The sequence below is a fragment of the Perca fluviatilis genome, chromosome 7 (assembly GCF_010015445.1).
Source record: "Perca fluviatilis chromosome 7, GENO_Pfluv_1.0, whole genome shotgun sequence".
NCBI lineage: Eukaryota > Metazoa > Chordata > Actinopteri > Perciformes > Percidae > Perca > Perca fluviatilis.
The window spans coordinates 32,517,382-32,533,809 of record NC_053118.1 but is presented as its reverse complement, the minus strand read 5'-3'; the positions used below and the strand labels follow the sequence as shown (position 1 = coordinate 32,533,809).

The following is a 16,428-nucleotide window of genomic DNA, read 5'->3' as shown; positions in this document are numbered from 1 at the left end:
GGAAGTTATACGATACAGTCCAAGATATTTTACTTTTTTTAATAAATAAAAACATGTTAATAAACTCTACATGTCTGGCCCTTGATGGGATTGTCATTTTCCAGTGTGGCCCTTAGTGAAATAGAGTTCGCCACCCCTGCTGTAAAGACTGTCCTGTCATTGAAATGTCACAGGTTCAACTCCCATAGCTGCTGGTCTGTGCCATTATTCTTTTCAAAGTGTCCTTAAAGTTCCAGTAATAGTGAGGCTGGGAGTAACGCGCTTCATATTGTGATTTTAGTTTTTTTATTAAACTGCCGTTAGCTGAGGTAATATCAAGTTGTCCCTGGTAAAACAATCAATGTACCTGACTGTAAATACATTTGGTCATTGAGGGAGGCTCTTCAGGCAATCAATGCTGCAAACATTCATGCTTAAAAGTGTTAGTTAACTTTTTTTTTAAAGACCTTGCCAAGTTTTGCAAGGTTTTGCTCATTAAATACAAATGTACACCTAAATATGTAACACAAAGATGTTCATATGCCTGTTACTGTTTGTTTTTTTGTGTTTTTCTCCCACTATTCCAGGTAGCTTTTTGCTTCCATTTATTTTTGCATGGTATGAAAATCAATCAGCAGATTTGCAAAACTTCAGTGAACATCAAGTCTGCATAAATTTTTGTCATAATGTAACTTTGACAAGGGTTAATGCAGACTTGATGTTCACTGTCACAGATTGCATTACTGAAGCAAGTTTCAAGACTATTGATTTTCATATTGCACAGAAACCAATGGTTGCCTGGGTCTTTCTAAAGCACATCAGCATGGTTCGCAAAATTGATGGCTTAAACATGTACATGTAGTTGAGTTTGCCCCCATCTCAGACGTGTGGAAAATTGTATCCGAGAATATAGAAATGAAAATATAATGATAGGCTAAACTACATGTTAACTACTACATCATTCCAAGTCTGTCTGAATGAGTGTAATTCAATATAAGTGCACAACTCATCACAGGGTGTAATGGGAATTTGCCCCTTGATGGATTCTGATTTGTGGTCAGATTCTCTGTACTAATCATAGCAGAGAGAAGCTGATACTTTGTGAACATGTAGGGGTCAAGTTCATCGGACAGTGAAAAGAGAGCCAGAACTGCACTTCATCCTGCCAGGTTTCCACTGACATTTATGCAAAGTTCACACAGGGTGTTATTAAAAGTGTCACATTCTCCTGCATCTGTTATCCTCTGCCTCTCCTTAAAGGGCAATACAAGTCCCCTGTGACCAGAAAGACAACTTGAAAGAGCGCAGGTTATTATTAAGAATTGTTGTCCCTCACAACGTATCTCAATTGCTTTTATTTCCTCTTTTTCTCAGGTGGTGATTTCTACTCGGCCACCATGACAGACTTCCTGGCGAGCGATGCCGTGATTTACAGAAGTCTGGGAGAAAGTAGCCCTGTTCTGCGTACAGTCAAGTACGACTCCAAATGGCTGCGAGGTGAGCACCCAGCACGTTAAAGTGTAATATTTAGCACATTAACATACAGCTGTATGTTATTGGTGTTGAGTTGTGGAAATGGAAGACATGTCAACAACTATGGCTACATTTACATTGCTACGTTTTGGTTAAAAAAACAAATCTCTTTTGCTCCGTTTAAACCTCGCATTCACACTGCTCTGGAGTTTCAGCGCCCCTAAACTGGAGAAATCTGAAAACACTTCTGACCCCGTTTTGGTTTGGAATCTGCAGAGTTTTGTTGCCATCTCAACGGCTGAAAACGCAGACCTTTGGCAACACTGGTGCTATTGTTTCACCACCTGATTGGGTCATGGCGTCTCGTCTGTGAGACTAATGCTGCGTTCCAGGCAACCCGTAACTCATGTTTTCACAACCTTCTTACCGTGAAAGTGCCCTGGAACGGCACAGGGCAACCCGTAACTTACTACCCGTGAACTCGCACCAGATGGTTGTACTCCCAGTTCCAGTTTTTGACGTCACACACACACAAACGACAATGGCGACCCCTGTTGATGCTGTACAGACGCCGGTGATTAACGGTGAGAAATAGAAATAAATAGACAGAAATAGGCAACGTAAAGTAATTCCGCACATTGTAATCAAAACAATACACATACGATTGTGTACTACTACAGGTTGTTTATTAAATGAAGCCCAAAATGTGTCCCTGTCTAGAAATTGCTAGTATCAGCTAGCGCTAGCTAACATCAACGTTAGGTAGCCGCTAGCTAGAAGGGTTTGTTGTGACTTTGCCTGGAACGCTACCAAATCGTGAGTCGTGACTTGAAGTTGTAACTTACGGGCTAAAAATTGTGTCTGGAATGCAGCATAAGCTACTAACGTTACCATGGCAACTACCAGCAACAGGCGAGGTATACATCCTCCTGTTTACCCCGGCACATGCATGCCCAGTATACGAAAATGTTGTTGAGATATGCGGTTTGGGCGTGTTAGTTTAAACGGAGATTAGTTCTTCTACTGGAGCTAAAAACACTTGTGTGCACGGAGATCCCTTTTGGCTCAAAACGTAGCGATGTAAATGTAGCCTAAAGTTGGTTTGTGATAGCAGAGGCTGGTTCCTTTTTTGAATCGGATATTCCAAGTCTGCAAAATGCCAGGGCTCAGAGGATAACAAATCTCTTTTTAATCCCTCTGTGCCCTTTCTGTAGTAAACATCCAGGTAGTAGGCTTCTCATTTCTAGCCGCCGCTCACTGTTACGGATTATGTCAGCTGTAAATGATTAACATTAATTCCACAAGTAACTTGGCTCGTGTCTAGTTTGTTTGTTTTCTGCAAGCTGGTGTCTGTGCTCGGCCAACGACGCATTGCTCTCTAACACCCTTGTCAAACAATCTGATCACTTTAAGTCGTCAGAATCTCCCATTGAAAGTTTTATGTGCGGCTGTAACTAAGGATTACTTTCATTATCTAGTAATTGGCCAATTATTTTCTTGATTAATCGATTGTCACTACAGGAGAGATACCTTCCTGGTCGTCCTCGTTAAAAGGAGCGTGTAGTGTTGTCAAACGGGCGTCCAGATCCTGAAGAATTGTTGTCTCTTTCAGTATGGATTTAATGCCCCCTAATTTTAAGGCACTAATAATGTCTTTTATCTGTTATGTGAAGCCACAGGAGATTATTGCTTCCAGCAGACCTAAAATAAGCCTTCAAGCAATGGAACTAGAAAATGTCGATCAATTAATTTATTATACTCTGTGGGATATATTAACTGTATATATAATCAATATATCATTTCTTAATTACACTTAGAACTTTAATAGTTCTTAACCCACAAAAGCTGATTACCAAAATAGATTTAACGATTTGAACGGATTCAGATTCAATACTATATTCAGATTCAATACTATATTCAGATTCTATAAATGCTGTAGAACTTCATCCTAATAAATAACTGCATTTCTGACTTGAGCTTAGTTTTTTTTTTTTTTTTATCAGCACTGATCCAGGACCAGCTCTGCTATTTCAATAAAATGAATGTGATCTCTGTGATTGTGAGTTTGTTTTTCTGTATCTTTCTGTCCTTACATTCATATTTGCCATTTTCCAAATTGAGCATTTGTGTTCACCAGCTCCACTCCCAGCCTGCTCACTATGCAAATGTCATGCTGGAAAATAAGACTTCACAGCCACCGTGTTTGACACACACTTCTCCTTTTTTTGTCTCCCAAAGAGCCCCATTTCCTCCACGCTATTGAGTACGGGAACTACGTTTACTTCTTCTTCAGCGAGATCGCAGTGGAGTACACCACTCTTGGCAAGGTGAGGGACTCATTTCAGCCAGACTTGTGGTTTGTGGTGTCTGTACTTTTGTCTCGAGCGGAATGAAGTCAAACAACATCACTTGCCATGCACACGACAATAGTTTTTAACGTCTGCTCAGTATTCCATGTTGGCAAACATGATTTATGAATGAGAGTCATCACCTGTAAGGGATCCTCCCCTCCTGCTGTCCCCCCCTCAGGTGGTTTTCTCAAGAGTCGCACGTGTCTGTAAGAATGACAACGGCGGTTCGCCAAGGGTGCTTGAACGTTACTGGACTTCGTTCCTCAAAGCGCGGCTGAACTGCTCCGTCCCGGGCGACTCCTTTTTCTACTTTGATGTCCTGCAGTCGCTGACGAACGTGTTGCAGATCAACCACCGGCCGGCCGTGCTCGGCGTCTTCACCACACAGGCAAACAGGTTGGGATCAATGTTGTTGTCTCTTCACAACGTCAGCTGTGGTGTGTGTCTGGGTTTATCTAGTGTGTTCAAACTAAAACAAGTTCTGTTCTTTAAGAAAGGGGAAAAAACTGCATAAACAAATATCAGTTTGAACATGTAACTAATGTTACCATTTTAGAATGATGTTACGTACGGTAATTTCCATTAGCCCCCTTTCAACTGTAAACGTTCAGCCCCAAGTTTAGTAGTTTTTCAGGGGATAACCCCTCAAACTCGAGGCTAACCATGCTCCAGAGCAGGGCCAGCAAGCTCTGAGCTAAAGTCAGGGTTAGCCCACCTGGAATGTTGTTAATTTAATAATAAGAAGAAGAATTTAATAATTTATACTTTATTAATCCCACAAGGGGAAATTACAATGTTTTTCACTCTGTTGTTATTACACACATTACACACATGCTCAGTACCTATACATGCACTAATGGAGAGATGTCAAGCGAAGCGTGTTTTACAGTAACCGCAGCCCAGCTGACGCGCGCATATGTGATGTCATGAAATCGCCGTGACTATTTATACCCGCGCTGGTGGTCGCTAGTTGCAGTCTTCTCCTGAACAGAGGTGGCGCTAATAAGCAAAGGCTACCGACGTTGCTCTTTCTACGGACTAGAAGAAGAAGAAAAAGGTAAACAACGGCAGAACTTGCAGCAGCATTGCCGTCAATGCTTCGATTTGATTCAATGACCTACTTGGTCGGATCAAGCCTTTCATTCACCATAAAAGAGCTCATCTTAACCCAGTAAGTTTACGAGTCACTGTGAGAGTCCTGGCATCCGGTTGTCGGCGAACTCGTTCAGGCCTCCTGTTTCCGCTTTGTCGCGCGCTGCTGAAAAAAAAAAGAGCCGTGCGTGACCTCTGCTCGCGCGCCATAAATCCGGCCGCGCCGGCAGGATATTGTGTCATTTTGACGTCACAATGGCGCGCACCACCATGGATGCAGCTAGTATACCATATGTTTGAGGGGGCTGCCCATGGAAAGGCGCACAGAGTAGTTGGGGATTCGGTGCCTTGCTCAAGAGCTTGCTCAACACTTGGCAGTGCCCAGGAGGTGTCCACCACCATACTTTGGTCCGTATGGAGACTTGAACCAGCGACCCTCCAGTTCTCAACCCAACTCCCTACTGACTGACCTACTGCCACCCCCAAGCTACTGCCACCCCCAAGCTACTGCCACCCCCACTACTTACTTACTCCCCTTAACAAGGCTTTACAAACAATGAAACCATTTAAGGCAAACTGTAGAAGAGAAGGCATAACAAAAAAATCAAAGTATAAATAAAGTAGTATTTTCATGTACATGTGTCTAACCGTCAGTATAAGCTGAGCTCTCCTTATTAAAGACAAAGGTTGTGTCAGACTTGGACGAGGTGCTGAATTCCAGCCCTTTGTCTCGCTCTGTCTAATCTTGTCTTCCCTTGTGGTCCCTTCAACAGCATCACCGGCTCAGCTGTCTGTGCGTTCTACATGGACGACATAGAGAAGGCCTTCAGTGGCAAATTCAAAGAGCAGAGAAACAGTGAGACAGCGTGGACACCTGTTCTGGAGGAACAAGTCCCCAAACCAAGGTAAGAAACATATATTTAAATAACAAACTGTCACTTTCCAAGAACATGTTTTTCTGCATTTCACAATGGAGGTTTTTGCCGCTGCTGCTGTTATTGTTCTGCACAGACCTCCAAACAAAAGAAGAAGCAGTCACACAAGACACCTGGTTTCCCCTCCTGCTTGTCCCCAAAACCAAACAGCTGCCAGCGTGTTTTACATCTGTACTCATGGAACTGAATTCACTCCTGATGCGGTTTGTTTTTTGTCTTTGCTGCTGTTGTACAGGCCGGGATGCTGCGCCGGGGAGGGCTCAGCGGCTGCCTACAAGTCGTCCACCAACTTCCCCGACGACACCCTGACTTTCATCAAGTCTTACCCGCTCATGGACGAGTCCGTCCCCTCAGTCAACGACAGGCCCTACTTCACCCGGACCACCAGCAGGTATGGGATTGGTTTAAAAGGCACACTGTAGGTTGGCCTGGTCCTACCAGACTCCGGTCCATTTCATGTGTCCAGAGAGTCTGGCCACTCTCCATTGACAAGTGTTAACTTCCTTGAAGGCGGGTACTCTGTTGAAGTTTGAAACTATTGGATCTGCCCAGAGCCACTCTGGATCTGCCATAACCAATCGCTAATGTTTGGTCGTGACGTCGGCTTAGCATTGCTAGCATTAGCCTTAGCCAACTCCTTCACCACTAATGGAGCAAGCTGGAAAATCTAACTGTTCCCGAGCCCCGTGGGGAGTAGGGGCCACGACATCATGGCCACCAACACAACTCAGCAAAGATTGTTCTTGCTCGGGCTTTAACTTCTGGATATTCGGCAGCGTTGCCACAACGGACCGAATGGCTTCGCTTGTATCATCTCCGCTTCCATTACGGAACTACAACTCAAACTAGCGCACAACCTCAACGTCATCGTTCTCTGCCACTCCCTCTGTTCGCTGATTGGACTGCCAAAGAAAACCAAAATTGAGCGGAAGTGCGTAGGAGGGCAGAGCCAGGCTAATTGTAGGTCACCTGCACTCATTTTATCACCAGACCTCAATGGGTAACATTTATATACACACAGCACGGGAAGAGCCCACCAAGAGGACGCCAACACTTCTCCCCACATCCACACAAATCGATTTCTATGAGTTTATTCCTAATTAAAAATGACTCGCATATGGTTTTGAAACGTTTAACAGAAAATGAATCCGTGGCAATTTTGATGAGTGGCTTAATCAGACACGCACATAATGAAGTTAATTATAAGTTCTGTATTTTTTAAATATATAGGGCTTACAACTAACAATTGTTTTAATCATCAATTAGCTAACAATTATTTTCTGTTTTAATAGATTATTTTGTCTATTAAACTTGAGAATGTATTTTAGAAATGCCTGTCAGTTTCCAAAGCCCGAGGTGTTGTTTCAAATGGCTTGTTTTGTACAAACCCCCAAAGATAGACAGTCTACAGTGACATAAAAAAGAGAAAATCAGCAAATCATCACTTAATGATGTTTGGTGTTTTTGCCAGATGATGTAATTTAAAGATTCATTTCTGCTGGTCATCTGAACAAATTGTTTCAGCAGAAATAGTATACTCGCATCCATTTCTGAGTTTGAAAACATTTTGCAGCTTTAATTCCTCATGTTCACAATCAGAAATCTGTTCTTCCAAATGTTATTGATGTAAAACGGGCCTCTGAGAGAAAATACCAGGATATCTTTTTTTAATGGTTAGTATGTGGGTATTATTTTCTATAGCCACATCATTTACCGGCAGTGTTTCCACGCTCGGGGCTGTGATTGGTATCGATGAGTGAGCTCAGGTGGAACACACAACCTTGTTCCTCATTAAAACCCATCGGATTTATTCAACGCTTGATCTCAGCCCACATCAAAGACGAGCCGCACGGAGAGGGGTCTTCCTTGGGCACTGACTGACCTGCAGACCGAGTGTGTGTGTGTGTGTGTGTGTGTGTGTGATGCGTTGACATTTGAGAATCCACCGATATCAGACGATGATGGGGTGAATGTTGTCACAAATTTTTCAGACCGTACCACATAAACTTCATGGAGGACATGGCTGTACACACAGCAGATGCATATCACAGATTCAGAGACACACACCCACATACACACACACACACACACACACACAGACAGCATACAGGAGCCTCCTCCATGCCTCCTGAAGCAGAGCCAGGCTGACAGCCAGCCAGACACTGCACCGGCTCCACACAGGGGAAACATGCGCCGCTTCACATCTGGCGCCAAAAACATCACATCTGCCTCGCCTCTCCCCAGAGAGGAGCTGGATAAATGAAATCTAACCAGAAGTACATCATGCAGTCATTGTGGGGACGTGCCAGTCGAGTCCATGGGGGTAAACACACCAGCCTCCATGGGTCCATCTGGGAGGGTGAGGGTGTCCTTTACAGAAGCATCTAGAAGGGATGAGATGCCAAGAAAAATACTGGGGTTATTAGAGGAAGTTTGTTGTTTGGGAAAGTGCGGGCAGAGGAAATGAATGAGTAAAGTTCATCCCTCTGTCAACAACCACTGGACTCAGATGCCCTTCAACACGGCTCTTAATCCTCAACTGCTCCACGCCACGAATGTGGCGATACTGGGCAGCTCCCAGGTGTGACTGTGTGGCACTGGATCAATATGAAGCAGGGTGGGGGCTCCAAACAAAGCAGCAGTTCGCTGGACTTCCTCATAAATATGAACAAAAGACAGAAAACTGGGACTTGAAAAGAGACCGCAGCGTGTTGAGGAAAGGTGTCTAAACAACAGGGAGGACGAATCAATTGAACGGCTGGGTGGGTGGATGGATAGATGGGTAGATGAATTAATAGGATGATGGGATTAAAGGATGTAGGCGACGAAGGAAGGGAATGGTGGGTTGGTAGATGAAGTGATTGATTGCACGCTGATGCTTTATACAATGAGCTCAGTATTCGCCCACTGTTTGTTTTGTTTACCATGGGAAATCGACTTTGACAAAACAAAACATCAAAGATGCTAACCGGCACATTTGGCACTGTCAGCCCGCTCCAACTTGATTCCGCTTGAAAGAAGTGACAGCTTCAATTTCAATAGATCTGCCCTGTAGATGGCTTACTAGTCGGTGTGTGTTTATAGTGCATCTTCTCCACCAATATATTAATACTTTAAACAGTTTAAAGTCTTCTTTTCTTGTATTCTCTTTTTTATACAGATTCAAGTTGACCCAGATAGCAGTGGACACGTCTGCTGGGCCGTATAAGAACTACACCGTGGTTTTTCTGGGCTCAGACAACGGCCATGTGCTGAAGATCCTGGCCAGCACCGAGGGAGCCAACGCATCCTTCAGCACCCAACTCCTGGAGGACATCGACGTCTACAACCCTAACAAGTCAGACGACCTGTCTACTTATCTACATGTTGATGTTGTTGTTGTGTGTTGATTCTGTTTTAAGCCCTCCATGTTTTTCCTTAATTATTTTTCCTCTCTATTCTCTTTTGTTTGTCTTTGTCCTTTACTTAGTATCTTTCTTTTTCACTTTTTCTCTGTTCTTTTGTCTCTTCTCTCCTCCTCTCTGTGTTCTGCCTTGATCTGTCCTGCCCACCCACTCTTTGGTCTCTTGTAACACTTTGCATCACCCTTTACAGCTAGAGGGGATGCTTTTTTTCCTGTCTTCTGTTGTTTTTTTTTTACTGCACAGCTTAAAAGCTCAATTCACAGTTGGCTTTCTGTATAATTTTCAGACTGTGCCAGTCGTTTGCAGTGCCGATTTAAAAAATGAAGAAAAAAAAATCTAAAATGTCTGATCGAGACAGTTGGTGTTTTTCTGTGTTCCCAGATGTAACGTGCGGGGAGAGGACCGGAGGGTGCTGGGTCTGGAGTTGGATCGGGATCATCATGCGTTGTTTGTGGCATTCTCCGGCTGTGTGATCCGAGTGCCGCTGAGCCGCTGCTCTGACTACAGCACCTGCAAGAAGTGAGTCACCTGTCGAGCACAGCTTTACCTCTGCCACAGTAAGGGGTTGCATACCCTTGTGCTGAAACCATTAGTTGATTAATCACCCCTGAGTCTGCCAGGAAATAACGGATTGCCCCCTTCAGGTGTGAGTCAGCGCCTCAGGGGGAAGAGTTGAAGTGTCTTTGGGTTCATGATCAGCTAGTCTATATCTATGACGTTCCACTTCCGGGATTGCTCCGGTGCAGCCGGATTTCCTTGTCGGCCAGATGTCCGTTACCTTCTTCTTCCTTTGTGGTGTTATTCTAAACTCCGGTGGATTTCTGAGGACTATGGTTACCTGCTCCTCAGATCTCTGCAGGGTAAATCCAGAGAGCTAGCTAGACTATCTGTCCAATCTGACTTTTTTGTTGCACGACTAAAACAATCTTTGAACGTACACATGTTCCACCAAAACAAGTTCCTTCCTGAGGCTATTTCGCATCGGCACCGTGGCTCTCTCCAGCGCTTAGCGCCGCCCATGACGATTGTGATTGGTTTAAGGAAATTCCAATAAACCAGAGCACATTTTTCTCCCATCCCGGAATGCTGTGTGAACTAGCCAGATCTTCCTCCGCAGCACTGTGGAGGAAGGTCTGGCATTGCGAGACTAATGAACTGACAGACTGGTGCAGCGTCCACAGTGCATTGTACCAGACTGTTGTTGTGAAAAGAGTAGCTGAGCCTGTAGGTGAAGCTCTCAGTTTACCAACCATGATGTTTGGCTTGGGATGGATGGATGGATGGATGGATGGATGGATGGATGGACTCAGCTTCGGAGATAGAAGTTTGAAGTAGAACCGCTGCTTATTCCGGTTGAAAGCAGTCACTTGTGGTGGCTTCTGAACAGGATGCTGGGGACCCCGGGGCAGAACCATAACACACTGGAGGTATTATACACACCATCTGGCCTGGGAATGTCTCGGGATCCCCCAGGAGGAGCTGGAGGATGTTTCGGTTACCTTACGTGGACCCAGATAAGCGTCAGTTCCAAGGTTTTTAGAATTTAACTTGGGAGATTTTCTATATTTATATCTATATTATATTTTCTGACATAGACTAAGCAATGGAATCATGAATAGGGAAATCTATCAATAATTAAGATAATCTAAGTTACTATCCTGAGCCAAACAAGTCTATCTTTTATTTCAAGAAGAGATTGAAAGTGGGACAAAACTCCATCAATAGCTGGAAAAATATGTCAGATGGACTTAGTCCTATTCAGACCCACAATTGGCACTAAATACTGCACGTGTCTTGTAACACGTAACATTTATGTTCATGTAAATTGACTTTCAGGGGATCTAAGAACAAATAGAAAAAAAATGGATCTGTGGGAAATGTTTATGTCACCGAAACAAAACAAAAAGTCAAAGATTTCCAGCCTGAAGACGGAGACCACACTGCTGCAGCCCAGAAGTACTGCACACATGGAGGGTTTCCTCGCTGTGTACCTGGAAGAAAAGAGCACTAACACTGCCGGGTAACTCAAGTAAAGGAGGATCAATTTCCTCTGCAGCTACCAATTTAAGAAATGTGTCCACTCCCGGTGCTCTTAGAGGCTTGTGGACAAAAGCCTGTACCAAATAGCAGATGTTATTCTATTATCTGCCTGGCTCATGGAGTTGGTTGGGCCCACTTTCTCCAAAAAGCACTCGGAGGTTATTAGTGGTGTTGGCAGGTAAGTGAGAGTAAGATTAAACTGAGCAGCAGGGAAAGACGGTGCGGCTGCCACGTAAGAAATGCTGTGGTTAGTGGTGGCAGGGTTGAACATTTTTATAAGCCGATTCTGATCTGATTCCTGCCTGAGCTTCATGTTTGAGCGCACGTGATCCCATGCAAATTTGAGAATATAGTTCTATACAGTTATAATAATAGTTTCATGTCCTCGAAATTTACAGCTAGCATGTTTGGACTCTGGAATTAAGTTGGTATAAGAGTGGTGTAGTCTTATAAACATTAAAATGACAAACAATGTCCCAAATTAGCTGGTGCCTTCTTCGCAAATGTAAAAATGTGCTGTTTTTTTTTGTAGTTTCTTATTATTCAGTATTTTAACATGCACACAAGAAACTCCAAATCAGGTTAAACTGGAAATTATTGAACACATTTACATGCACTGCGTGACCCGGTTACTGTAAATTAGCGTACACATGCAGCATGTCAGTAATCAGAGTTCTTCCCTAAGCCCGACCTTATTTTGAAACCATGGTTTACCTTTTCCTGACTTGAGCCTGAACTTTTCCTTACAGCACAAATGTGTCAGAATTTTATAAATAGTCAAATGCTCAATGGTGGAAAGTGACTTATTATTATTAGACTTCTACTCCCCTACACTGATCTTGTTAACCGGGTTTCTCATTTCATCATCAACTTATCGCCCCATAAACACAGTTGCCACAGGTCGCTGTCTGTTGTAGATTCTGTAAATGGTACAAAGTACAAAGAGGCTGACATTGCTTTTAGCACAAGTTTACGAACGGAGGCTTCAAGCGTCCCTCTTTGTCTACAGCCTTTTGTTTTGTCAGGAGCTGTTTTAGCCCCAGTTAATGTACTTGCTCCCCAGCTTTGGGATCTATTTTTGGGGCTGTGAGGAATGTGGGCCCCATGTACTGTACCTCCTTTTCCAACCCAGTCAACCCAGAGGAAGGATTTCTCCTCAGTTCCACCAGGGAATACATATACCCCCATAGCATGCTAACCCCTCACTGCAAAGGCCTGGAGAAGCTCTCAACATCGTTTAGTCATAAATTGGATCCAGCTGATTGGCCGTGAGCCAGCGCTAGTGGCCGCCTTGTTTTTGTTTTTTTGTGAACGATGGAGAAGAGGAAAAGTAGGAATGGGGAGAAAATGGATAGGGCCAGTCTTACTTAAGCTTACGGATCGGCTACATCCCCAAATCCTTTCTAGAGACTAGAGCTACAGCACACCTCATCCTGGGATTAGGGGCCCCATAAGCCTCATCAGCACTGGCCAGGAGGTCAGGTTTCAGCCACCATATCCTACTTTGCCACACCAATGAATCTGTCTCCCATCCAGATGAGATTTACCCCATCCCTCTGTTTTCTGCCTCCATTTTCTCTCTGTCTCTGCATTTCTCTCACTCTTGGCTTGCTTTTTTCTCTCTCTTTCTCTCTCTCTCTCCCTCCCTCCTTGTAGCCTGCATCGTCAGGTTTCTTTTTTCACTCGAGGCCCTGCTGCCAATATTAGGTTTCAGAAAATGCTCTGTTTTCAGAAGCGGCTAGGAACTGTAGGAAATGGGAGTTTTAATAAAGAAATACAATAAAAGGGCAAAAGAGGCCCCAAACCCTTCCAGTCTATAGATCCAGGGATTTTCAACTCCAGTGGATATTCCCTTTTTTATATGAACAGTTTCCACATAGTGACTGTTCTCTTTGTTGCAATGTAGCCACATTCATAGAGCTCCGCAATTAACTTGGTGAAGACAATGACATAAGTAGTGATACGAAAGACGGACAAAACTATAAAAGATAAGATCCAAGTTGTAAGAAAACTGAATATTCCTGTTACTAAGAAACTTATTGTATCATTTGTGAAAGACAAAAAAAGGCCCTTTTTATTATTTTATTAAATGTTTATTTAAACATGCAAAACCTCAATGCAAAACCTCAATAACAAATGCAGCACAACCACAGTATTTAACCACCTATCTACTTCAATTAAAGACCTTTATTTTAGCTTAGCCTTTAGTTGTTCACCAGCAGCATCATGTTAGCTGAAACCCTCTCCACTAAGTCACGACTGTTATTCCCAGGGGGTTGGCTAAATGACAGCTGGAAGTTATGACCCTCAGCCTCAGAAGCTGGATAAAATCCCTTCTCCCCTCAGCAGCTAATGGATGTTCCTTACACACTGTGGCTGCGGGCGAACATACACACCTATCTGGTCGTCATAGCATGACAGAATATGAGCAAGAAGGCAGAAGAGAAGTCTGAAGTTTTAAAGAGGGACGAGGGACACACACGAACACATGTCGTATATAAACTGCAAATATGAGAACAGCGTCAGACCAAGAACAAATTACTTTGTCTCTCCCCGAAACCACAGCTGGACACGACTGGCCTCTTTTCCCATAGTGCTTCAGTGTCGAGGCTCTTTCCTGTCATAACTGTCGAGGAATGTGGTGATGTAGAGGAGAAGAGAGGCAGTATGGGGAGAGGGATGCATATATACCTTATGGCTAGCGCATGAATAATTTATAAAAGCTGCACTATGCAGTGTCGCACATTGGCAGCCACACACGTTGGCATGAGTCATTTTAAGACCCCGATACCCAGAGGTCCTCTGTCAGTCTTCTGACTCTGTGAGAGACAGAAAGTTTTGTTGTTTTTTCTGATGCGAAGAAAGTTTGTAGGTCGCTCTGAAGTTCAGATTTTCCGTTTTTTTTCGTGCATGTTGAGGTGTCAATACTGGGATTTAGTTTGAACAAATACGGGCAAAATACAGGGGGTGAAACCGAACAGGAACACCAGTCACTACAGTAGTTCAGGAGTAAAAGCCAGTTATGTGACGCTCACAATGTTTAGTTCTCAGTCAGTCTTGCATAGCCAGACCCATGTCCACACCTTGTTTTAGCACTGTGCGAGCGCTGGAGATAGGTCTGGCTGAACCCATCATAATTCTGCACTAAGGGAAATAAAGTTTCTGTGTATTGCTTTAAACCAATCACAGTTGTCTTGGGCAGCACTAAGGAGAATGTCATCTGAAATGGGCAGCCTTGTAAGGCCCTGGGAGTCAGACTAGTTTTCAGCTTACTCACGGAAGTATCGACTCAACTCGGTGGTCATTTTAAAAGCCTTTGTCATTAAATTTGTTGTTGGGTAAATACCCCATTAACTAGCTTGTACCAGAACTTATGAGCACTGCTGTCCCTGCTGTGTCTGATGCACTTCTGACTTGCATTTTTAAATTAGTTTTTAGTGTGTGTATATAGTTTCCTGTGCCTTCGCAGCAAATCAATTACTTTGGAACAATGAAGCTATCTAATCAATCAATCAGTCTGTTGACAATTATGGAAAAAAATGTTTCTTCACCAAGATGCTCATCATCACAAAATCCTCACCAACACAGTCCTAAAGACACCTCACCCGATATTTTACGAATAACAGAGCTGCTGTTGAGTTGAACAAACAGCCCTTGACAGTGTCAGTAACAACAACACACAGGTTATGAGCTTCACTAAATCTGTATAAACTGCAGCATTGTTTGCGTAATTATAGAGACGGTCCTCCTAAAAAACAACAGCATCAATTGTTTGTGGAAATGTCTAAAGGGACTTGCGTATGTTTACGCACTTGTCTTTTTGACGGCGTGTGAATTGTGTTGTTGGGTGTTCCTGTTATTGTTTTTCTTGTCCTTTCCATGAAAACTATTCTTGCATACATAAAGTACATATGTGTGCGAAGGCCGCAGACAAATGCATGCATTCACACTGTGTTCCCAGCTGAAGGCGTAGGACAGGGGAATAGTCTCTATGTTGCTTTCCCTCTGTTCTGTAAGAGTGACCCACTAATGTGCTCTCAGTGGGATTTCTCTATAATGTTTACAGACTTGAGGGTGAAGGTGGTGTGACTCCTGCACACGCCGTTAAGATAGTTGTAAATAATTTGACTGTGGATATTTAAAAGAGGCCACAGGAGTCCTCATTAAAACTTGTTCCATGACTGCCGTAAAGGTTTTGGTTTGACATGACGCTGCACTCGGCACTAGCAATCTGCAGATGTTTCCGGTTTGTTTACTTTTACCTCTGGTGGCATTATTCAGCGAAATATTATCTCTAAAGTGACTGTAAATTGGCAGCAACATTATTACAATGTCGTTGCTACTGGGTGAAAACCACAGACCTGCAATGAGCAAGTTCTGCAACTGTGAAAAAACATAGTTAATTTCTGTCACTGACACCCGGCATAGTTTTGTAATTATGCAGTGGCAGGATAAAGGCCAAAAGGATCATGGAACTCATTCCAGAGTGCAGGATTTAAAACCGCACAGTTAAACCGAACATGAGGCAGAGCGACTGACAGCAGATCAGTGGAAGAGTTGAATCTACAGAAGTGGCGTGTGAGGAACGCAGAGTGCAGTAAAAGGACAATGTTGTGATTCTGCTGGGATTTTATACTGAAGGAAATGTGACTAACAGCTACTGATGGTGGATAATGCGGACTGCCTTAAATGGAGGAAGTAAACAGTTCCAGACAGCATGTTACTCGCTAAATCACAAAACAGACAGACGGTACTGTAAGTAGGAGCAGGTGATTGACTTGTCTGCTGACTGCTAACATGAGACTGGAACAACGCTGGCTGGTCATTCAGAATAAGCTCATTCATGGCTAGTTAGTATGGCGGCACTGCGTGAACTGTAGTGACCTGCAGTGATCCTGGCTTGTAAGCAAGAGTTTATGCACCACCAAAAGTCAAAACACAAGATTGGAAACTGTCCAGTCTTTTAAAACCTTGATTAACACCACTCAACATAGAAGTCACAGTTACTACAATGAAAAAATAATCAAAGAAGTTATTAAAAAAGCAACATAAGCTACTCTGTAGTAGGGCTGAAACGATTCATGGAATAATTCGATTACAAAAAATCCTCGATGCAAAATGACTTGCCTCGAAGCTTCGTTAAATCAATGTTTC

At 43.4% G+C, this 16,428-nt stretch overlaps 1 protein-coding gene across 7 annotated transcripts in view; it reads left to right on the top strand.

Moving 5' to 3' along the window:
• sema6e (sema domain, transmembrane domain (TM), and cytoplasmic domain, (semaphorin) 6E) overlaps positions 1 to 16,428 on the top strand; it is a 164,326-nt gene that overhangs the window by 111,160 nt on the left and 36,738 nt on the right. For all 7 annotated transcript variants that reach the window (XM_039805603.1, XM_039805608.1, XM_039805607.1 and 4 more), the window contains 7 exons: positions 1,354 to 1,476; positions 3,691 to 3,779; positions 3,982 to 4,199; positions 5,669 to 5,800; positions 6,066 to 6,221; positions 8,991 to 9,167; positions 9,616 to 9,753. In XM_039805603.1, the coding sequence (XP_039661537.1) occupies positions 1,354 to 1,476; positions 3,691 to 3,779; positions 3,982 to 4,199; positions 5,669 to 5,800; positions 6,066 to 6,221; positions 8,991 to 9,167; positions 9,616 to 9,753 (1,033 nt within the window). The remainder of the gene's footprint in view (positions 1 to 1,353; positions 1,477 to 3,690; positions 3,780 to 3,981; positions 4,200 to 5,668; positions 5,801 to 6,065; positions 6,222 to 8,990; positions 9,168 to 9,615; positions 9,754 to 16,428) is intronic.